General features: G+C 43.3%; 2 protein-coding genes across 8 annotated transcripts in view; one reads left to right on the top strand and one right to left on the bottom strand.

Moving 5' to 3' along the window:
* The window catches only part of NAA15 (N-alpha-acetyltransferase 15, NatA auxiliary subunit), an 85,355-nt gene extending 82,550 nt beyond the window's left edge, over window positions 1-2,805 (bottom strand). The window contains 1 exon segment of one of the 2 annotated variants that reach the window (NM_001133480.1): window positions 2,484-2,805. In NM_001133480.1, the coding sequence (NP_001126952.1) occupies window positions 2,484-2,537 (54 nt within the window). In that variant the 5' untranslated portion in view covers window positions 2,538-2,805. 2 annotated transcript variants of the gene reach the window in all.
* Window positions 1,765-14,367, top strand: NDUFC1 (NADH:ubiquinone oxidoreductase subunit C1). Of its 6 annotated transcripts, none has more exons than XM_009240326.4 (5): window positions 1,765-1,899; window positions 8,366-8,597; window positions 9,184-9,287; window positions 11,700-11,779; window positions 14,208-14,367. In XM_009240326.4, the coding sequence occupies exons 2-4, from the start codon at window positions 8,528-8,530 to the stop codon at window positions 11,757-11,759; spliced, it is 234 nt and encodes a 77-aa protein (XP_009238601.1). In that variant the 5' UTR covers window positions 1,765-1,899; window positions 8,366-8,527; the 3' UTR covers window positions 11,760-11,779; window positions 14,208-14,367.
* The last annotated feature ends 9,972 nt before the right edge of the window (window positions 14,368-24,339 follow it).

The raw sequence follows: 24,339 nt of genomic DNA, 5'->3' as shown, positions 1-24,339 counted from the left end.
TAAAGTGCACTGTATTATTCTTTAAACTACGTGATTATTACAGTCTTCTCAAAATTAAAAGTTTGATTTATTTAAAAATGCTAACACTTGGCCGGGCGCGATGGCTCACGCCTGTAATCGCAGCACTTTGGGAGGCCAAGGCGGGCGGATCACGAGGTCAGGAGATCGAGACCATCCTGGCTAACATGGTAAAACCCCGTCTCTACAAAAAATACAAAAAATTAGCCGGGCGTGGTAGCGGGCACCTGTAGTCCCAGCTACTCAGGAGGCTGAGGCAGGAGAATGGCATCAACCCAGAAGGCGGAGCTTGCAGTGAGCCGAGATCGCGCCACTGCACTCCAGCCTGGGCGACAGAGCAAGACTCCGTCTCAAAAAAAAAAAAAAAGTGCTAACACTTGAGAAAATCTCAATATGAACCAGATATTAGACAATATTAGAGAATGATTGTTAGAAGTATACAAGACGATATCCTTATTCTTAGGAGATGCTCGCTTAAGTATTTAGAGATGAAGTTTTTTGTTTTTGTTTTGAGGCAGTCTTCCTCTGTTGCCAAGGCTGGAACTGCAACCTCCGCCTCCCGGGTTCAAGCGATTCTTGTGCCTCAGCCTCCCTAGTAGCTGGGACTACAGGCGCACACCACCACGCCTGACTAATTTTTGTATTTTCAGTAGAGACAGGATTTCACTACGTTGGCCAGCCTGGTCTCGAACTCCTAACCTCAAGTGATCCATCTGCCTCAGCTTCCCAAAGTGCTCGGATTACAGGCATGAGACACCGTGCCCAGCCTAGAGATAAGTTTTACGTCTACAACTTACTTTTATACAAATGTATATATACATATACATAGGGAGAGAGAAAGCATATATGGCAAAATATCAAGTGTTAAATTTAAGTAAAGGTTTATGAGTGTTCCTTGTTCTCTCAACTTTTCAGTTTCATTTTTTTTCCAAAATAAAGAATTGTGAAGAAGAGATTAAAGATAAATTGCTATTCTAAACTTATGTTATAGTTCTACCTGCACACCAATTAGTCTTTTTAAGGGTTTAAAAGTAACTTTTTTCCTAAAACTATTTTACAGCTCCACCTACACTCTTAGTCTTAAAAGAAAACAAAACAAAATTCCAGTAAGAATTTCAGGGTACCAGTTTTGCGACACTGGATGTGACTTTCTAATGTTTTTCAAAATGAATTCACTAAATCTGTAGGGCATATGGACACTTTTGTAAAATCAAAGTTAGTTCAAATGGATGATTATTTCTAGAAAAACTGAATCCCCAGAGTTGTTCTACTTTTCAAACAGGTGAAATAAATTATAACTGCGGGGGAAAAGACTAACACTTTCACACACACATCCCAAATTTTAAGTCTTAAATTTGGCAAATACAGTTAATTCTACCATAAGGAAACGTTTGCGTGAAAGGGGGAACCCACATACTAAATGCCAAACAAAAAATGTGCTACAATGTGTTAATTATAGCTCCAAGGCTACAGGACGTATTTTACAATGTAAACAGTCCCTGCAAACATCAATGCATTTATGGTTTAAAAAAATGCAAACTGCACACATCTGAAATGTAGGGAATAAGTCTGAGCTAGCGTCGACAAAATTCATCTCAAAAGTTCTTATATTCTCTTTCCTCTGGTAAGTTTTTGCATGTGTTAATATACTTCAGTGTATAAGAAAAGTCTAGGTCTGGAACGTTTCAACTAAAGACTCAACTTTTTACTTCCTACCGAACCGCCCCCTCGCAATGGGCCCCACCTCCCGAGAAGAGTGACGGGGTGGGGCTGTTTCCCGCTCGGAAACTAAGAAAGAAATGCCTCATCCCTACTCCAGAAACCAGAGAACAACGGAGGCAGAGGAGCTGAAGACTCCAGTATACAACTGACTACAAGGAGGTAGTCGTTTGAAAAGCTTTCTTTCCTTCTCTGAACTCCTTCTTTCCCTCCTCTCAGGTCATTCGGTGACCCCGGGCCGGGCGGAGACAGGTGAATCCCAAGAGAGGAGGAAGAGGGAGGGACAGATGATGGAGGGAGAACCGCGTTTAGGCAATGAATGAGCCTGCTGCATCCGCACCACCTGTTCCTTCCAAGGGTGCCACCCCGGCCTGCCGGCAGGGTTCCCACACCAACCGGGCCGCGACTCCTGCCGGTGTCGCCCACTTGCCGGCCAAAGGCCGGGCCTCTTCTCCCCCAGATCGGGGAGAATGAGAACCGGCAGTCTAGAACCCGAGAGGTCGGGGCCTACTCCGGAACCAGGGCCTCAAGCGCGGGGATGGAAGGAAGAAGCCTGTGGTCCCTGGCGCGCGGGCCATAGTAGGAACCACAGAGAGGGAGCAAAGCAATGCATTCCGCCTGACGAGGACTATGAAGGCGGGGTCCCGGGCGGGAGTGGCTCAGTGCCCGCCGGGCCGAGGTTAGGGGTGACAGGCCCGGTTACCGGCTAAATCCTCCCCACTGCTTGCCCGGAGCCTCACACTTACCAAGATCCGCTTGAAGAGCGCATTCTCCTTGGGCGGGAGGCTCACGGCCGGCATCGTTCCGGCTGCTCCCGCTGCTCCCGCCACCACCCGGCTCGGTCAGTCAGTTTGTCCGACCGCCGCCGCTGCCGTTCCGTAGCTGCTTCAGCCTTGAATATCTCGATCCGCCGCCACCACCAGGCCTCGGGTGTCGCCGCGTTGCCCTACCCGGACACCTCCTTTTTCCTCGTTGTCTTTTTTCCTTTCTCACTTAACGCTGCCGCCGCCTCCCCCACTACGGGTCTCCGTCGGTGGTTCACGTGGTAACTGAACAGACCGACAGAGGCAGCCAAAATGGCGGACGCGGAGGGCTTTCCCACCCGGGTCACGCTTCCTAACACGCAGGCGCGGTGACCTCCTTTCCCCACCTCCTCTGGGTTTCGGAGCTTGCCGGGAAACCTGGAGGCTGGCCCGCCTGTGGAGGCCGGGAGGGTCGGGGCAGGCCCCGCCCATCATTTCAGTGCGTGGTGCCCTCGAAGCGCCCGCGGAGCTACGGGAGGCTAGGCTAGTACGGTTCAGACCGCCTCCTCATCAAAAACAGCGTCTCTGGCGCCTTCCTGCTAGATTGACCTTTCATTCCTTGGAAAGAGTCTCGCACACTGTGTGATCATCATTTGAGCCCAAAGTGCTAAAATACAGGTGTAGGTGTTTGAGAAGCGCTGTAGTTGATTATGGACGAAATGCCTAATTTAAGGAGCAGAGGCGGAGTGGAAAATGAAAAAAGCTTCACCGCAGTGGAGACTTGTTAACAGCCCTGGGGAGGAAGGGGCTTTATAGAGTCTGAAACTCGTGAAAGAGCTTGACCGATGAAATGGGCCTGGCTGTCGTATCGGTAATTTGGTGAATGTTGCTTAAGATCAGCCTGGAAAGGTAGTTAGCCAGATCTGAAGTGACATATTTGCACTGCCAAAGGAGCCTCTGGAGGTTAAAGTATGTGTTTTAATTTCGTTGTTGAGGCCATATAATGCAGAGTTGACGGACCGACCTTATGAGTCACCTTGGAGTGGAGTAGTGGAGACTTAAAGACAGACTACCCTGAAGCTGGCTTCAAACTAGTGCTTAATGTTGTGACTCGAACTCCCCATCCCCAGAAATTCTCAGACCTTAGAAGCCAAAGACTGGCAAGGATACTAGAGGGAACTACTCGAGTAGGCGAGGTCAGACTACATACCGAATAGGACTCCTTCCAAAAATGTAAGTCATTTCATTAACAGCTGACAGTAAAACTTTTTCAAAGTGGCATTCCATTGATCTAAAAATTTTCAAGTTATATGAGCCACTTTTAACCTTTGGTTTTTGATTACCTCTTTCCAAATCCTGATTTCACTCTGTAGCATTCTTTGCATCATGAATTATTAAACAATATGTTATGTGCGTGTTTTTTACTCTTTTAAATTTATTTACAAAGATATTTTAATTTTCAAACTTCTCTTAACTGCCCCTGAAAGGTGTGAGTTGAGAAATATGTTTCCCAATATAAACTTGGGTTTTCTAGCTGCTATATTGATTGTCCTCTCCCTTCACCGGGGTCATAAATAAGGTTTTTAACAGTCAAATCCTGGAGTTTCCTTAAATTCTGTGATCCCTCTTCAGAAGTTTGAGAAAATCATATATACAGGAAACTATGTTTCAGTTTGAAATATGGCCAGTATTTTAACCTTAACTTTATAAAACTAAGAGCAAGCTTATAATTCATTTTTAAGCTGTTATTTAGTAATAACCTGCAAAATTCACTGCCCCAAGAGGTCTTTCAACTGTCTGAACTGTTGAAAGACAGAAAAATAGTCTAAATGCAGTTGATAATTTTAGCTTGTATTTCCAAATCTCTGGCTTCATATCCAAATCTCTGGCTTCGTATCCAAAAATCCCTACAGCAATACTATTTGCTATAGTTCTCTAAGTTTCTCCTGTAAAGAATATTCTATTTTCCTTCAGAAGAAGAAAATTTCTGGTCTTTGAAACAATCAGTAGCTTCCACCAGAACCTGAGTACCTCATTAGATGAGCCAGAAATAGAGTTTGGCAAATGTTACATTCTTTTTGGGTGATGACAAAGAAATGGCAATTTTAAAGGCTCGGCAAATACTAATCTGATTCAACATTTAACTGATTCATTTGCTAGTTAAAATGCACTTACAGATAACAGTCTGACCACACAGTAGCCTGAATTGAATTAAAAAATATGTATTTACTCTGATCACCACAATTTCACAAATAGAGATCCCATTTGAGTTATACTGTAAGTAACAGCTATGCTTTCAGAAAGTTAACATATCCAAGGCTATATGCCGCCGCTGCTGCTGCTGATGATAATTAATTCATCTTACCCATGTGCTTGCATGTCACTATGTTCCAAATGCCAACTCTAAAAAATATTAACCAAAAAGAAAGAAATAAAATCATTTACCTTGCGAACTTTAATTCTACAAAAGGGATATGTTGAGTGAAATTTCTCCATATATGTAAGATGTTCTCTATTGAGACTGTTACATCTTATTAAGTATTTGGATCTTATTTAAAAAAAAAAAAAGGGCTGAGCTTGGTGGCTCACGCCTGTAATCCCAGCACTTTGAGAGGCTGAGGCGGGCAGATCACAAGGTCAGGAATTCAGCCTGATCAACATGGTGAAACCCCATCTCTACTAAAAATACAAAAATTAGTCGGGTGTGGTGGTGCGCGCCTGTAACCCCAGCTACTCAGGAGGCTGAGGCAGGACAATCGCTTGAACCTGGGAGGTGGAGGTTGCAGTGAGCCAAGATCGCACCACTGCACTCCAGCCTGGACAACAGAGTGAGACTCCATCTCAAAAAAAAAAAAAAAAAACACAGGCCAGGCATAATGCCTCATACCTATAATCCCGACACTTTGGGAGGCTGAGGCAGGAAGATCGCTTGAGCCCAGAAGTTTGAGACCAACCTGGGCAACATAGTGAGACCCTGTCTCTACAAAAGAATTTTAAAATTTGCCAGGTGTGGTGCTATGAGCCTGTAGCCCCAGCTACTTTGTGGGCTTAAGTGGGAAGATTCCTTCGGCCCCAGAGGTCGAGACTGCAGTGAGCTGTGATGACACCTCTGCTCTCCAGCCTGGGCAACAGAGCTGAGACCTTGTTCCAAAAAAAAAAAAAAAAAAGAAACAATATAAAAGAAATTCGTGTATTTGTCACCTAGATTTAACAAATGTTAACAATTTGCTATTGCTTCTGGGGTTTTTTGTGTGTGTGTATAGACAGGATTTCTCAATGTTGCCCAGGCTACTCTTGAACTCCTGGGCTTAGACAATCCACCCACCTCAGCCTCCCAAAGTGCTGGGATTATAGGTGTGAGCCCCAATGCCCGGCCTGCTGCTGAATCTTTTTTTTTTTTGAGACAGAGTTTCGCTCTTGTTGCCCAGGCTGGAGTGCAATGGCACAATCTCAGCTCACCACAACTCTGCCTCCTGGGTTCAAGCGATTTTCCTGCCTCAGCCTCCCGAGTAGCTGGGATTACAGGCATGCACCACCATGCCCGGCTAATTTTGTATTTTTAGTAGAGACAGGGTTTCTCCATGTTGGTCAGGCTGGTCTTGAACTCCCGACTTCAGGTGATCTGCCCACCTCAGCCTCCCAAAGTGCTGGGATTACAGGCGTGAGCCAGGGCGCCCAGCTGCTGAATCTTAAAAAATAAAAATTTATAGATACATCTTGGTGTGTGGGGAGGTGGGAGGTTGTTGGTTTTTTTCTTTTGTTTTGTTTTGTTTTTGTGACAGGGTCTCACTATGTCACCGAAGCTGGAGTGCAGTGGCAGAGTCTTGGCTTACTGTAGCCTCACCTCCCAGGTCCAAGCGATCTTCCTACCTCAGCCTCCCGAGTAGCTGGAACCACAGACATGCACCACCACACCCAGCTAATTTTTTAAAAAATCATTTGTAGAGATAGTTATCTACTTACATTGCACAGGCCAGTCTTGACCTCCTGGACTCAAGCAATCCATTTACCTTGTTCTCACAAAGTGCTAGGATTAGAGGCCTGAGCCACTGTGACTGGCCCAAGTCCTAAGTTTGATTCATAGTATTCTCATGCATGCTATATCAACAAAAATACAGGTTTTTTTGTTTTGTTTTGTTTTTTGCATTTTATACTGTTTTTCAATTCTTGCTCTTTTTTTACCTTCCTTGGGAGATGTGATTTTTTCCCAGTGGAAGAATCTTGGACTGAAACTTTGCTTTTCTGGCTGCTAACTCAAATCCTCTCTCTTTTCACCTGGATCATAAATAAGATTTTAGTGTTCAAATTCTGAAGATGCTTACATGAATGTTACGAAGCAACTTCTAACAAAATATTATAGATATTAGTTCCTAGCTGGAATTACTTAATCAGGATTCTTTTCTAGATGGAGTTTGACATACAGCTGGGTACTCCAAGTGTACAGTTCCCATCAGCTCTAATATGCTGAGAAAAATGTGCTTATACGTCATTACTTTCCCAAAATACACACTAGTAAAATGATACAAGGGCCAAAGCTCTGAAAAACAACAAAGCAGTCTTTCTCAATAGCAGTATGAAATTAGTAATTTGCTTACTGGTTCTGTATACTCTGACTAAAGGTAGCATCTGTTTCAACTTGTTGGATACTAGCAAAAGCTTCGTCAGGACAAGCTTCCAACGGATGGTGTAGAAAGGATATACAACTGACAGGTTGCTGAGTGGACAATAAGTGGAGAACCAACAACTGGCTCAGCACATTCGTTGGGTAGTTTACTTACTTGAGCATGAGTCCAGGAGGCTCAAACTAGGTTACAAACTAAAGTGACTCACAATTTAGCAATCCCTTTAGCCACCATTTGCATGTTAAAATGAGCCAGAAAACACAGTGCAATTAATTGACTTTTTGGTCAATAATTTTTGGTTAAAAAAAGATCTTAAAATAACATTGCGAAAGAGAATATAGGAGATTTGCTAACGTTTATTTTGGTTTTAAAATTAATGACAAAGTTTAAAGGATTAGTTTTAAAGGGTCAAAATGTATTGTCTGTTACCTATAAATATTTTTACTGGTCTTTAGACATCAGATTGAACTGAATTTAATGTACAAAGATCTGGCTCAACTGTGCAAGATAAAACCTATTCCTCAGAACAATGTCTTTAATAGGCAAAACCAAATAAATTGTTTACTACTACCAGACACTTGTTTAAGCTTCTCAACAACCCTATAGGTTTTATGTTACAGATGTAAAACTTAGGTATAGAGAGGTTAAGTAATTTGCCTAGAAATCATAGAGCTAAAAAGTGGTGAGCAGAATGGCTTTGAATGCTGATTCTACAGCTTATGGTCTAGGGTGGTCCAAGTCTGTTAGGTGGGCTAACGAGGATCACTAGATCTGGAGTCAGAAGACCTCAAACTGTATCCCACCTCTGCCATCTATGTGATCTTAAGCCTACCTAAGGCACTAATTCTGCTTCACAGGTTTGTGAGGCTTCAGTATGATCGTGAATGTAAATGGTAAGTGTTAAGAGATCTTTTCAACTATAAAATATAATATGTCACCTTGGATGAGTAGCTGTCTTCTTTAAGCTTTATCTGTAAATTGAGGCTTATAACCACAGCACGATATGTGCTCGTTTTGAAGATGAAATAAGACAATGAATGTAAACCATATGATACATTAATGCACCGTGCCTGGACCACAGAATTCAATCCAAATGCTAGTTATTATTCAACACGACACTTTTCTTTTTTCTGGCTCATGTAGAAAATTTTAATAAACCTCTTGATGAATAGCCGTAGAGATGGGGTGAAAAACCCCCAGAGGACAGAGAATAGGTGAACTCTTTTTTCTTTTAATTATTTTCTTCCTAATTCCACTGTATAGACAGAAGGCTGAGGCCGGGGTGCTAGAGAACCTTGCCGTGCTGGAATTCACGTTGATGCCCCCACGGAGCTCTGCTGCAGAGCCCGCGAGTCCCGCACTTCCGGCCGCCAGGTGGCGCTGGTTCTGTTGCCAACTCGGAGAGACTGAGCTGGGCCACGCAAGATGGCGCCGTCCGCCTTGCTGCGTCCCGTCTCCCGGCTGCTGGCCCCCGCCAGGCTCCCGAGTGGCCGTGGTGAGTATCCTCCTCGTGCAGGCCGACTTGACCCCCAGATTACCTCTCCTAAGGCGGACCTAGCCCACGGGTGCAAAAGGCGGCAGCGGCCCGGGTTCGTCCTGCAGTGACCTTCGCCGGCCGACGACCCAACGCCCAGCCCACGCCTGTCCCCTACGCAGGGCTCTCTGCTCCCCATCACCCGCCTCTAGCACTTATCCAAGTTCAACCTGACCACTCTTGGCCTTTGTAAATGGACTTTGGGTCCTTGCCTTCCCCACCTCTGTATGTTAGGTCCCCTAAACCGGGAGAGGAGACACCCTCCCTGGGGCGCCTCCTACATGACCACTCCCGAGTCGTCTGAGGGTTCGCAAGCCCTTAAACGAGGCTTTGAAAGTCTCGGGCAGGACAGGTGCGTCCTGTCTAACTCGCCAGTGGCCCTGGGCGAGGTACTTGATCTCTCTGAATCTCTATTTCCTTGGCTGTTTAAGTGGGAGATGGGGGAGTCGAAGGGAGAATTAAATGCGATAATACGCACGTAAATGTTAGGATTTTTTCCCTGCAAGGCAGTTAGGTTACAAATTTACAGACCCTCTTCCCCTTTCAGCTTCAGCGCGATCAAAGTTCTACGTGCGAGAGCCGCTGAATGCCAAACCTGACTGGCTGAAAGTTGGGTTCACCTTGGGCACCACCGTCTTCTTGTGGGTCTATGTAAGTACTTTACTCCCGGATGTCGTGAGACTACGCCAGCGTGGTAAGGGAATGACATAACATTGCGAGATTGAATGGTGCTGTTATGTTGTATGGCAGTGAAACTCTCATAACAGTAGGATATTTATATAATCGCTGATACATATTTTTCCATGAGAGAAATCCCAAGGACTAAAAAGAAATTAAGATTTCAGCAACATTGAAAAAGTATGATAGGACTAAAATTTCTGTTATTGTTCCTTAACATGGTTTTGTAAGGAATGGCAGTTTTACTAAATAGTAATTATTCTTTATTTCTTTTTTTTTTTTTTTTGAGATGGAGTCTTGCTCTGTCTCCCAGGCTGGAGTGCAGTGGCGTCATCTCGGTTCACTGAAAGCTCCGCCTCGCGGGTTCGCGCCATTCTCCTGCCTCAGCCTCCCAAGTAGCTGGGGCTACAGGCGCCCGCCACCACGCCCGGCTAATTTTTGTATTTTTAGTAGAGACGGGGTTTCACCGTATTAGCCAGGATGGTCTCGATCTCCTGACCTAGTGATCCGCCCGCCTCGGCCTCCCAAAGTGTTGGGATTACAGGCGTGAGCCACCACGCCCGGCAATAGTAATTATACTTTATTTCTTAATGAGAATTGTGGCTAATTGGAGTTTTATGAAGGTACCTTTTTCAGATGCTGTAAGGACAAACCAGCAGTGTGCAAGTTGTACAAATTGAATCCCAGTAGACTTCCATTAGGTTTTAATCAATGTTTGTATAAATACATTGTTGGAAATTGTACATAGTGTGTAGCGACCTTTTTAAAAAAATTTTCAGGCCGGACGTGGTGGCTCACACCTATAATCCCAGCACTTTGGGAGGCCAAGGTGGGCGGATCACGAGGTCAAGAGATCCAGACCACCCTGGCTAACACAGTGAAACCCTGTCTCTACCAAAAATACAAAAAAAAATTAGCCAGGTGTGGTGAAGGGCGCCTGTAGTCCCAGCTATTCAGGAGGCTGAGACAGCAGAATGGCGTGAACCCGGGAGGCGGAGCTTGCAGTGAGCCGAGGTCGTGCTACCGCATTCCAGCCTGGGAGACACAGCGAGACTCTGTCACAAAAAAAAAAAATTCACACCACATGCTTTACACATAAACTTGCGTTTAATCATTTCAACAGCACTACGTGGTACCTACTATTGTTGACCCGTTACAGATAAGAAACACACTTGGAGAAACTAGTTTGCTGAACCCAGTTCTCCTGACTTCAGGGGCCACGCTATCCTATAAAACACTGTGAAACACTGCCTCTGTGGAGCTAAAATTTCTTTTTAAAGTTAAAGTATCTGCTATATTAATATTTAAAATTTTGTTTTTTATCTAATGGGTTTGGGACTTCCTCCACTGACCCCCAGCTCTTAGATAGTTTAAATTTTCTTGTTAAAGTGGTTCAGATTTTTGACTTGGAAAGGAGTGAGATTTCGAGTCACTTACAACTTAATAGTAACTCATCTTTTTGAATATTGCTTATAATGAATTTTATACATTCTTAATTTAAGGTTTTCTCTAACAAGAAGCTTAATTACTGCTGAGAGCACTAATGATTGAACTTGGATCTTTGATTGCCATGAATGTCATCGTATATAAGCCGTTTTTCCAGTTGCATATTCTGTCAGACAGTTGTTCTAAAAATGTGACTGTCCTCCATGACATCTAATTAATACACATACAGTTTCGTGGTGGGGTTGGTCATTCAATCAAGGTATCCCACTTCTAAGATTAGAAGCATAACATGCACCCACCAACCAGCCTGGATCCCATTTAATAACCAAGTTCTGCTGTATCATATTGATTTATCCCTTCATGATAAGCCATTTCATTACATTTATTACCCACCAAATGAGGTAAAATTTTTTGGCAGTAGTTTAATTTAAATTTTTGGCCAGGTGCAGTGGCTCACGCCTGTAATCCCAACACTTTGGGAGGCCGAGGCGGGTGGATCACCCGAGCTCAGAGTTCGAGACCAGCCTGGCAAACATGGTGAAACCCCATCTCTACTAAAGATACAAAAATTAGCCAAGCGTGGTGGCGGGCACCTGTAATCCCAGCTATTCGGGAGGTTGAGGCAGGAGAATCGCTTGAACCCAGGAGAAGGAGGTTGCAGTGAGCCAAGATCACGCCATTCCACTCCAGCCTGGGCTGGAGCAAAACTCTGTCTCTAAATAAATAAATAAATAAATATTTACGGGCTCCCTTCTCAAATTTAGTATGTCACATTGTGGTAAGCAAGTTTATACCATTCCTGGTTTTTGAACTTTTGGATCTCTTAGCCTTTTATTTCTAACTAGAATAGTTGTTTATTTTTTCTATCCTTATTCCTTTACAAAATATAAGTATCCAGGAAGATTGCATTTCTAATTTTAACTGTTTAACTCTTTGTAGCTCATCAAACAACACAATGAAGATATTTTAGAGTACAAAAGAAGAAATGGGCTGGAATAAACTTTTGAAATACTAATGTAGTAAGTATACAAGTTTATTGGCTGAATAGATTATGCAAATTAACTTGACCTCTTTTTTAAATACTTAAAAACAAGCTTGTTGTTTGTTTTGTATTAGGTTTATACATTTTAGCACCCATATTTCTGTCTGTGACAAATTTATAAATTTATAATACCTTGCCTCAAGCAGTTGGTTTTGTTTTGCGGGGGTTGGGGTTTTTTTTGTTTGTTGTTTTTGTTTGTAGACCTGTTGGCCAGGCTGGTCTCAAACTCCTCGCCTCAGCTTCTGAAAATGTTGGAATTATAGGTGTGAGCCACTTTGCTAGCCTCAAGAATCTTTTAGCATAATCATTTTTAATCATTAGTCTTTGACTCTGTTCAAAGAAAGGTATGTTTAAGAATGAAACCAAAATCTGCCAGGCACGGTGGCTCACACCTGTAATCCCAGCACTTTGGGAGGCCGAGGCTGGTGGATCACAAGGTCAGGAGATTGAGACCATCCTGGCTAACACAGTGAAACACCGTCTCTACCAAAAATACAAAAAAATTAGCCGGTTGTTGTGGCGGGCGCCTGTAGTCTCAGCTACTCGGGAGGCTGAGGCAGGAGAATGGCGTGAACCCGGGAGGCAGAGTTTGCAGTGAGCCAAGATCGCGCCACTACACTCCAGCCTGGGTGACAGAGTGAGACTCCCTCTCAAAAAAAAAAAAAAAAAAATGAAACCAAAATCATATTATTTTCTTAAATCTGATAGTGCTTTACACTTTGCTTTCATAGCACTTAGGACAAATTATTATTCTTTGTGTGTGTATTTCTTAATGTCTGTTTGGTATCTTGTACACTTGAGTGTGAATTCCATGAGAACAGAAACCTATTTTATTAATTATCATTTATTCAGCAACTTGCTCATCTGGTCCATTTAGGAGTTTAATATTTGTAGAAGTGATGAATGTATAAGGGCAATCAATTCTCTTTATTTTATTTTATTTTTTTGAGACGGAGCCACCAGGCTGGAGTGCAGTGGCACAATCTTGGTTCACTGAAACCTCTGCCTCCCAGGTTCAAGCAATTCTCCTGCCTCAGCCTCTCGAGTAGCTGGGACTACAGGTGCGCGCTACCACACCTAGCTAATTTTTGTATTTTTAGTAGAGATGAGCTTTTCCCATGTTGGCCAGGATGGTCTCCATCTCTTGACCTCGTGATCTGCCCGCCTCGGCCTCCCAAAGTGCTGGGATTACAGGCATGAGCCACTGCGCCTGGCCAGAGCAATCAATTTTTAAATTTTTTTCTGCATCACTATTTCATTATGATTGTCAACTCAACTAATATCCTATTGGACAGTTCCTGGTAAAAACCTAGTTATGAACAAGATAGTGTATTGTGCATGGTCTGTGATTTAAAAGAGAAAGTTTATTATATATATATAAAATATATACATCTGGCTGGGCGCAGTGGCTCACGCCTGTAATCCTAACACTTTGAGAGGCCGAGGCGAGTGGATCACTTGAGGCAAGGAGTTAGAGACCAGCCTGGCCAACGTGGCGAAACCCCATCAGTGCTAAAAATACACAAAAAATAGCTAGGCACGGTGGTGCGCGCCTGTAGTCCCAGCTACTTGGGAGGCTGAGGCACGATAATTGCTTTAACCCAAGAGGCGGAGGCTGGGAGGTTGCATTGAGCCAATATTGGGCTACTGCACTCCAGCCAGCCTGTGCAACAGAACAAGACTCTGTCTCAAAAATAAATGAATGAATAAATGAAATATACATCTATTGATATGTATCAAATATATATAAGTATACCATATACAGTATACATATATATATATAAAAGGTGTATTTCTGAAAACCTTTTAAAAAAATCCTATATTAATCCTTTTATAAGTGAAAAGTCACTTAAAAATCTCAGCTTTCATAATTGGGTTGATTAAGTAACTTATATCTGCTGTATAATAAACATAGCAATCACAGACTATCCTTTGTTTTCCATATTTTATAACTCTGAAACTGAGCTCTTTACTGTTGATTATCCAGATCTTTTGCCTTTTTTCTATTAGCACCCTGCCCATTTCACTACTCTAATCAGCCAATCAAGAGATAAAATGAGTCTGGGCTTGGTGGCTCATGCCTGTAATCTCAGTACTTTGGGAGGCCAAGGTAGTGGGATAGCATATGGCCAGGAGTTTGGGCAACATAGTGACTTTGTCTCTACCAAAAAAAAAAAAAGAGGTAAAAATGAAAAGGCATTTAAATACAAACCAGATGGCTTTTGCTATTCTTTCATAGTTAAGACAAAATATTTTTTTGTTAAAATTAAATAAAATAAGGTATTGGTACTCTTTGTGGGTCTTTTCTAGACTTTTTCTGATGTTCTAAGGTGAATTCAGAGTAGTTTAATTTTAATATTATTTCTGCTGGTTAATGCTACAGTTTTTTTTTTTCTTCATTATAGGTATGCTCCGTATAGTGATGGTAGCTGTTCCTCTGGATTCACCATCTGTTGAGTTGTAAATGTGAGAGAAAAAGTTATATGTGAATATATATTGTCAGCATTTGCATTTTGCATCATTAAATAAAAAGAAATAAAAATACTTCTGTATTCTTCAGATAAAGCATATTGTGACAACTTGTAGAAAATGTTAATTCTAAGGTACATTAATAGAAGTATTTCAATATGGAAGGTACCACCTGATAACAAGGTCAGTGGTAATTAAGGACACATTGGTAAGAAAAGTTGTTGTGAACATAGATTCAAAAATCAGGGCTGGCTGGGCACGGTGGCTCAACGCCTGTAATCCCAGCACTTTGGGAGGCCGAGGCAGGCAGATCACCTGAGGTTGGGAGTTCAAGATCAGCCTGATCAACATGGAGAAACCCCATCTCTACTAAAAATAAAAAAATTAGCCAGGCATGGTGGCACATGCCTGTAATCCCAGCTACTCAGGAGGCTGAGGCAGGAGAATCACTTGAACCTGGGAGGCGGAGGTTGTGGTGAGCCAAGATCGTGCCATTGCACTCCAGCCTGGGCAACAAGAGTGAAACTCTGTCTAAAAAAAAAAATCAGGGCTGAAGGATTTACTCTTGTTATCACCTCTTAATTTCTGATAAGAACATTTATTTAGTATATCAGGAAGGCAGAACTACCTTGTTATTCAAAAAACATAGGATCACAAAGATTGTTTTCTCTAGAGGAGTCATTTTGGTAAGTTAGAAAGGAAGGATGAATCCTGTTACCAGAGTGTTTTCTGACTTCTTTAATTTGAATGATTTTCATTTGGGTGACTACTTTTCCACACTGTTATGGCAACACAAAATTTGTTGTCTTTTTTTTGCTAATATGACTTTAAGCCTATGATTTAGCAAACTCTAGCTCTTTTTTTTTTTTTTTTTTTTTTGAGACGGAGTCTTGCTCTGTCCCCCAGACTGGAATGCAGTGGTGCGATCTCAGCTCACTGCAAGCTCCGCCTCCCGGGTTCATGCCATTCTCCTGCCTCAGCCTCTCCGAGTAGCTGGGACTACAGGCACCAACCACCACGCCCTGCTAATTTTTTGTATTTTTAGTAGAGACGGGGTTTCACCATGGTCTCAATCTCCTGACCTTGTGATCCACCCGCCTCGGCCTCCCAAAGTGCTGGGATTACAAGCGTGAGCCACCGTGCCTGGCCTAGAAAACTCTAACTCTTGATTGTTTTTTTTTGGAGGGTTTTGTTTGTTTGGGGCGTCTTTTTGAGATGGGCTTACTCCCAGAGTCAAGTGATTCTCTCACCTCAGCCTCCGGAGTAACTGGGACTACAGGTGTGTGCCACCATGCCCAGCTAATTTTTTTTTTGTTTTTAGTAGAGAGGAGGTCTATATTGTCCACGCTGGTCTCCAACTCTCAAACTCAAGTGATCCTTCCACCTCAGCCTCCCAAAGTGCTGGGATTACAGGCGTGAGCCACCGCGCCCGGCGACTATTGATTTTTTAAAAAAAGGATGGAGGGTTAGTAGACAAATATACATTTGACTTCCTCAATAGGAGCACCATAACTTTCAACTCCCCAAAATCTTAACTATTACCAGGTACAGTGGTATGAGCCTGTAGTCCCAGCTACTCGGGAACCTGAGGCAGGAGGATCTCTTGAGCTCAGGATATAGTGCACTATGCTGATCGGATGTCCTCACTAATTTTGACATCCATATGGTGACCTCCCAGGAACGGGGGACACCAGGTTGCCTAAAGAGGGGTGAACCGGCCCAGGTCAGAAACGGAGCAGGTCAAAACTCCCGTGCTAATCAGTAGAGGGATCACACCTGTGAATAGTCACTGCACTTCAGCCTTAGCAACATAGCAAGACCTCATCTCTTTAAAAAAAAAAAGAAAAGAAAACTATTGATAGCCTATTGTTCACTGGAAACCTTACCAATAACATGAACAGTCGATTAACACATATTTTGTATGTATATGTATTATATATTGTATTCTTTTTTATTTTTTGAGATGGAGTCTTGCTCTGTCACCCAGACGAGTACAGTAGCACGATCTTGGCTCACTGCAACCTCCGCCTCCTAGGTTCAAGCCATTCTCCCACCAGCCTCCCCAGTAGCTGGGATTACAGGCATGCACCACCATGCCCAGCTAATTTTTGTATTTTCAGTAGAGATGGGGTTTCACCATGTTCACCAGTCTGGTCTAGAACTCCTGACCTTGTGATCCGCCCGCCTTGGCCTCCCAAAGTACTGGAATTACAGGCATTAGCCACCACGCCCAGCCTATATACTGTATTCTTACAAAAAATCGAGTTAGAGAAAACAATGTTTTTTAAAAAAACCTTAAAGGGCCAGGCGTGGTGACTGAAGCCTGTAATCGTAGCACTTTGGGACACCAAGGTGGGCAGATTGCTTGAGCTCAGTTCGAGACCAGCCTGGCAACATGGCAAAATCCCATCTCTACAAAAAAATAAATACAAAAATTAGCCAGGCATGGCTGTCGTCCCAGCTACTTGTGGGGCTGCGACAAGAGAATCTCTTGAGTCTGGGAAGCAGAGGTTGCACTGAGCCAAGAAAACACTGCATTCCTTAAGGAAGAGAACATATAATTCATTAAGTGGAAGTAGATCATCATAAAGGTCTTCATCCTCATTGTCTTCACACTGAGTAGGCCGAGGAGGAAGAGGAAGAGTTGGTCTTTCTGTCTTGGGTAGAAGAGGGAGAAGAAAATTCTGTATAAGAGGATTCATGCATAAAGACCTGTGTAGTTCAAAGTCATATTGTTAAGGGCGAACTGTACTTCATTTGACCATCAGAAAAGCCCTTTTCTTTTTTTTTTTTTTTTTGAGACTGGATCTCCTCTTGCCCAGGCTGGAGTGTAGTGATACGATCACAGCTCACTGCCTCCTCGATCTCCTGGACTCAAGTGATCCTCTCATCTCAGCCTCCCAAGTAGCTGAGACTACAGGCCCGTCCAGATCTGGCTAATTTTGTTTTGTTGTTGTTGTTCAAACGGAGTCTTGCCCTGTTGCCCAAGCTGGAGTGCAGTGGTGCAGTCTTGGCCCACTGCAACCTCCGCCTCCAGGGTTCAAGTGATTCTCCTGCTTCAGCCTCATGAGTAGCTGGGACTACAGGTGTGTGCCACCACACCCATCTAATTTTTTTTATTTTTAGTAGAGACGAGGTTTTACCATGTTGGTCAGGCTGGTCTCGAACTCCTGACCTCATGATCTGCCCGCCTCAGCCTCCCAAAGTGCGGGGATTACAGGAGTGAGCCGCTATGCACGGCAATTTTTAAAAGTTTTTGTACATGTGGGGTCTTGCTATAATGCCTAGGCTGGTCTCAAACTCCTGGGCTCAAGCAATCTGCCTGCCTCTGCCTCCCAGAGTTCTGGGGTTATAGGTGTGAGCCACCATTCCGGCAAAGCCCTTTCTTGTGAATCACTTAAAACTTGTTTCAGTTGCCACTTCATTAATTTGTAATTTAAACATTTATCTTGAATTATGTATTGGGCCCAATGTAATCACAAGGTCCCTATAAGTGGGAGAGGGAAGCACAAGAATGTGTCAGAGTGATGTGATGTGAGTGAGAAAGAGTCTTCTTTGCCATTGCTTCTTTGAAGATGAAGCTAACAGCCAAGGTATGTCAAGAAAACGAATTCCCCCCTAGAGCCTGCAAAAAGGAACACAGCCCTGCTAACACCTTGATTTTAGCCCACCTTTGTCAGATTTCTCACCTACAAAACTGTTAAGATAATACATTTGTGTTGTTACAATAAATAGGTTTGTTATAGCAACAATATTAAGCTAATATGATTTGTCACATAGTAACAGAATAAGAGTTCAAGTATCAACTACCAATTCAGGGCACTTTTCACTAAAACACTTAAAAATTCACATCTCTAAAGGGAACAGAAAACTAAGACACTTGAAATTTTGGAAACTTACAGCCTTAGTAGGTGGAAATAAAGTACACCTTTAATAAACAGAACTTAGTGTACATTGGGCTTTGAGAATATAGCTACTTTGTGTTGTGTGGACCTTCCTCTATTTTTTTTTCGAGACAGTGTCTCGCTGTGTCACCCAGGCTGGAGTGCAGTGGCGCAGTCTCGGCTCACTGCAACCTCTGCCTCCCGGGTCCGCACCATTCTCCTGCCTCAGCCTCCCGAGTAGCTGGGACTACAGGTGCCCGCCACCACACCCGGCTAATTTTTTGTATTTTCAGTAGAGACGGGGTTTCACTGTGTTAGCCAGGACGGTCTCAATCTCCTGACCTCGTGATCCACCCGCCTCGGCCTCCCAAAGTGCTGGGATTACAGGCATGAGCCACCACGCCCGGCCTTTTTTTTTTTCTCTTTTCCTTGTCTTCGCACAACTGATGATGGACCTTCCTCTTGATTATGCCCCTTTAACTCCAGGGAGCCATTCATGGAGGACCAGGGCTGTCCAAAAGAACTTTCCAACGATGGGAATGTTCTGTCTGTGCTGTCCAGTACAGTAGCCACTAGCCTCTTGTGGCTATTATGCATTTGGAATGTGATTAGTGTGACTGAATGTTTAGTATTATTTAATTTTAATTAATTTTTTTTTTCCTGGAGACAGAGTCTTGCTCTGTCACCCAGGCTAGAGTGCAGTGGCATGATCTCAGCTCATTGCAACCTCCGTCTCCTGGCTTCAAGCAATTCTACCTCAGCCTCCCGAGTAGCTAGGATTACAAGCACCCACCACCATGCCCAACTAATTTTTGCATTTTTATTAGAGACAGGGTTCCACCACGTTGGCCAGGCTAGTCTCGAACTCCTTACCTCAGGTGATCTGCCTGCCTCAGCCTCCCAAAGTGCTGGGATTACAGGCGTGAGCCACCATGTCTGGCCTTAATTAATTTTAAATATATATTTGTTAATACATTTAAGAAAAAATGTTTTGTACAGACAAGGTCTCACTATCTTGCCCAGGCTGGTTCTCGCACTCCTGGGCTCAAGCAGTCCTCCCGCCTCGGCCTCTGAAAGTGCTGGGATGGACAGACCTGAACCACTGCTCCAGCCTAACTTTAATTAATTTAACCAGCTAGATGGGGCTGGTGGCTGCTGTACTGAACAGCACCATTTAGAATTGTGCCACATAGTGGCGCTGGTAAAAATACTTCCTAAATTAAATAATTGAAACCTAACTCAAACTATGTTTTTTTAAAAAAAAATTGTGAAGATAGGCCGGGCGCAGTGGCTTACACCTGTAATCCCAGCACTTTGGGAAACTGAAGCGTGTGGATCACCTGAGGTCAGGAGTTCGAGGCCAACCTGACCAACATGACAAAACCCCGTCTCTACTAAAAATACAAAAATTAGCTGGGCGTGGTGGCCGGCACCTGTAATGCCAGCTACTTGGGAGGCTGAGACATAAAAATAGCTTGAACCTGGGAGGTGGAGGTTGCAGTGAGCCGAGATCAAGCCATTGCACTCCACCCTGGGCGATAGAGCGAGACTCCATTTAAAAAAAAAAAAAAAAGTGAGGATAGAGTGACTCACAGACCCCAAGAATAGGAGTGGACCTGAGCCCAGGAACAATTGAAGCCTGGGACCGAAATGTCATTAAGATTCTTGCTCTTGACTCAGCTATCTGTGAGTCTGCCTTATCTTCTGGGCACGTGGACCTTCTCTTCCTCAATCCACATTGTAAAGAGAAATCCACAGCAAATGGTTCCTGAGTTACTTCTCAATTCAAGAGAGTAGCTGGACTGAGCAAGAATCATTCTGATTCTTCCCCAAAGGAATTTAGAGTTGCCTGTCGTCAAGGGATGATTCTTTCAGTAATAAAAGAGTTTCCAGGCCAGGCGCAGTGGCGCACACTGGTAATCCCAGCACTTTGGGAGGCCGAGACAGGTGGATCACAAGGTCGGGAGATCAAGACCGTCCTGGCTAACATGGTGAATACTAAAAATATTATACTAAAAATATTATATATGAATACTAAGAATACTAAAAATACACGGTCTATACTAAAAATACAAAAATTTAGCCAGGCATGGTGGTACTCACCTGTAATCCCAGCTATTCAGGAGGCTGAGGCAGAAGAATTGCTTGAACCCAGGAGGCGGAGGTTGCAGTGAGCCAAGATTACACCACCGCACTCCAGCCTGGGCGACATAGCAAGACTCCATCTCAAAAAAAAAAGTTCCCATATAAAGGAAGATGCAGACAAAATCATATGTCAAGTATAGTCAAATAGTTTAATAATCAAAATCGGGTAGACCTTTCTTCAAGATTTAGGTAGTCACACTTGAAATTATTAAGTTGCCTTGGAAAAACAGGCTGTATAAACTAAGTTTCTGATATAAGAAGTTGTGGGTTGAATTGTTGCCCCAAAAAAGATATGTTAAGATCCCTACCCGTAGTACCTCAAAAAGTGGACTTAATTGAAAGTAGGGTCATTGCAGATGTAATTAGTTAAGATGAGTTCATACTGGAGTAGAGTGGACCCTTAATCCAGTATGACTAGTATATTTAAGAGAAGAGACACATAGGAGAAGATGGTCATGTGATGACAGAGGCAGAGACTGGATGAACGTACAGCCAGGGATTGCCGGCAAATAACAGAAGCTAGAAAAGGCAAAGAAGGATTCTCCATTAACTTAAAAATCACAAGATCTACAAGTTTGGAAATGGAAACTTTATTTCTTGTAAAGGGTTACAGCCTACAAGATGGCTATCCTACAGACTGGAAAGTATAGCCTCCAGCAGAGCCCAGAGACAGGCACTTTGGAGGAGAAGGGATTGGGGTAGGAGCTTTATGCTGAACAGTTGGCTAAGCATTCACTTTCAACAGGTTACAGGAGGAGCTATGAATATTCACAAAGTTCCTTGTTTTAGCCTGTTCTCACATTGCTATAAAGAGCTACCTGTTGGTGAGGCATGGTGGCTCACACCTATAATCCCAGCACTTTGGGAGGCTGAGGCAGGTGGATCACCTGAGGTTGGGAGTTCAAGACCAGCCTGACCAACATGGAAAAACCGTGTCTCTACGAAAAATACGGAATTAGCCGGACATGGTGAAGCATGCCTGTAATCCCAACTACTTGGGAGGCTGAGGCAGGAGAATCACTTGAACCTGGGAGGCGGAGGTTGCAGTGAGCCAAGATCGTGCCATTGCACTTCAGCCTGGGCAATAAGAGTGAAATTCCATCTTAAAAAAAAAAAAAAGAGCTACCTATCACTGGGTGATTTATAAAGAAAAGAGGTTTAATCTGCTCATGGTTTTGCTGGCTGTACAGGCTTCTGCTTCAGAGAAGCCTCAGGAAACTTAACAATTATGGTGGAAGGCAAAGGGGAAGAAAGCACTTCTTCACATGGCCAGCAGGAAAGAGAGAGGGTGAGCAAAGGGAAAAGTTCTACACACTTTCAAACATACAGATCTTGTGAGAACTCACTATCATGAGAACAGCAAGGGGGGAACCCACCCCCATGATCCAATCACCTCCCACCAGGTCCCTTCCCCAACATTGGAAGTTACAATTCAACATGAGATTTGGGTGGGAACACAGAGCCAAATGATATTAGTCCTGATGCATGCATATTGACCAAACATGCATGTAACATACAACTTACGTTTGCTTTGGAGTGGAGACTTAACATTTAAATGTATTATAATTAGGCCCTATATGTCAAAAGATCTTTTTAGGATATGAAGGACTCAAGTGTTCAGCATTTGTAAACAGGCCAGAGCCAGTCCCTGGTAGGTGGTCTTTTTTTTTTCCTCCCCAAAGAAACATGGCCTTGCAGTGCAGTGGCACAATCAGGTCATTGCATCCTTGAACTCCTGGGCTGAAGTGATACAGGTGGGTGCTACAACAACCAGCCAATTTTCTTTTCTTTTTTTTTTTTTTTTTAATAGAGATGGAGTCTCAACATCTTGCCCAGGCTGGGCTTGAACTCTTGGGCTCAAGTGATCCTCCTGCCTTGGCCTCCCAAAGTTCTGGGATTACAGGCATGAGCCACCACACCAGCCCAGTGGTCTTATCAGGAGAAAGTTACTGAAATCAGTCTCTCGTCCAATCAAAGCTGTAGCTATAGCTTGTGGAACAGGGTCAGTTTGTGTCTAGTGATGAGCGACAATTGTTTTAATATTCCTTATCTGGAGGCCAGTGCTTGTTTAGCTGCTAGAGAAAAAGAAAAACCTGTGGCAGTTAGAAATAGTTTATTCTTTAAGTGTAGGAGTAAGTGACTTAACCCTTGCCTAGCATGGCCTTAAACTTCCATTTATAATTTGGTATCTTATTGCCACAAAGTCTATTCCGTCAGTTTTAGGATCTCTATTTTAACATTTATGCTGGCCAGTTATTGTATCTAAAGTGCAAAAGGGAGGGGGTGTAACAAGAGTTGTCTGACCTCCCATCCCATCATGACCAGGAACTCGGTTTTTAAGATTTTTCTGGGGTCCCCTTGGCCAAGAGGAGGTCTATTCAGTTGGCAGGGAGCTCAGGATTTTATTTTTAGTTTACATCCCCTATAGGTTTCAGAGAGGGAATGGCTCTGCCAACATCTTCATTTGAGACTTCTATCCTCCAGAAAACTGTTAAAGAATAAATTGTTTTAAACCATCCAAATTTCTATCCTTAGGAAAATAATACAGAAGTGTTAGGAAATCTGATGTTTATTTTGTTACAGAAGAGACAGTTAATAGATGGGGATAGTACTGAATGACTTTCAAGAATAGTCAGGCTGGACACAGTGGCTCACGCCTGTAATCCCAGCACTTTGGGAGGCCAAGGTGGGCAGATCACAAGGTCAGGAGTTTGAGACCAATCTGGCCAACGTGGTGAAACCCGTCTCTACTAAAAACACAAAAATTAGCCAGGTGTGGTGGCACACACCTGTAGTCCCAGTTACTAGGGAGGCCGAGACAGGAACATCACTTGAACCAGGAGGCAGAGGTTGCAGTGAGCCGAGATCGCACCACTGCACTCCAGCCTGGGCGACAGAGCGAGACTCCACCTCAAAAAAAAAAAAAAAAAAAAAGTTGAGAATTGACCATCTTGATTATCTTTTCTCCCTCACTTTAAATAGTTTAAACCATGAAAAATATGCTTATCAGGACTTTCTTAACTGCTTGCCAATTTGTCCTCCTAGTTGCTCCTCTAAATTGTTTAAGTGTGTGTCAGTATTTATCTCTCAAAACATATAGGCAATAGCCTAAGAATTGAGTGCTCAGAAAAACTTAGCTGATATTTCTGTGAAATCCAGGAAACCACTCAGACTTTGAAAATTTCTTTTATTTATATAGTTCTTAAGCCTTGAAAGTATAATTAATATTGCCAGTAGAGGACCTTTATAATAATGTTTTCAAGATAATATAATCTTTGTCAATAATCACAGTTAGATGGAGGTCATCTAAGGTAAGCCGAGTTATCTCTGACCCTAAATTCTTGTTTTTCCAACCAAACGAAGAAAAATTTCAAGGATGTGCTCAACGGCAGCATTATGAACAGTATGATTAATAGTTAGGAAACTACCGGCTGAGCCTTACAGAGTCTTCCCTAGCAAAGATACGTTAAATTTATCTGGGGTTTGGAAGAAACAGTCTGCTATGGAGTGAATTTGACAACTCGAGGGCATGTCCTCTCTTGGAAAATGTTTCATCAAGATTTGAAAAGAATTTGCCATCAAAACGGAAAGCCACAGGAGCAGCTGAGTAGGTAGAAATTCCCTTCAACTTGAAAGCCATGAGCTTTTAACTAAGGAAAATAATCTGGAGAAATGGCACTATTTATCTCACAGTTCTTTTATATCCCAGCTGGTATGGCCACATTCAACCTAGAGAGCATGATAAGCTCCCCCTGGACCTTACTATCTAATAAGAGATGGTGGGATACAATGAATCCTGCCATGTGCCACACTGAAAGGCAGCAGAGTGTAGCAGGAGAGCCTTGAGTTTCACCTTAGGCTGGAAGTCAGAATCTAGCACTGCCTCTTCCAACTAGCTGGACTTGAACTTCCTAGCACAAGCAATCCTTCTGCCTCTGCCTCCCAAAGTGCTGTGAGCCACTGTGTGTGACTTTTTTTTTCTTTTTTTTTTTTTTTTGAGACAGGGTCTCACTCTGTCACCCAGGCTGGAGTGCAGTGG

This window comes from Pongo abelii, chromosome 3 (assembly GCF_028885655.2).
Source record: "Pongo abelii isolate AG06213 chromosome 3, NHGRI_mPonAbe1-v2.0_pri, whole genome shotgun sequence".
In the NCBI taxonomy this organism is placed as follows: domain Eukaryota; kingdom Metazoa; phylum Chordata; class Mammalia; order Primates; family Hominidae; genus Pongo; species Pongo abelii.
Note: the sequence above shows the minus strand (reverse complement) of the source record. Positions and strands in the feature narration are given on the sequence as shown.

What these genes read in the sequence shown, in the direction of transcription:
- NDUFC1 (XM_009240326.4), top strand. Translation starts at nt 8,528, where the DNA reads ATGGCGCCGTCCGCCTTGCTGCGTCCCGTCTCCCGGCTGCTGGCCCCC. An exon ending in CAGGCTCCCGAGTGGCCGTG is followed by an intron (nt 8,598 to 9,183) that starts GTGAGTATCCTC and finishes TTCCCCTTTCAG; the next exon opens with CTTCAGCGCGATCAAAGTTC. An exon ending in CCGTCTTCTTGTGGGTCTAT is followed by an intron (nt 9,288 to 11,699) that starts GTAAGTACTTTA and finishes AACTCTTTGTAG; the next exon opens with CTCATCAAACAACACAATGA.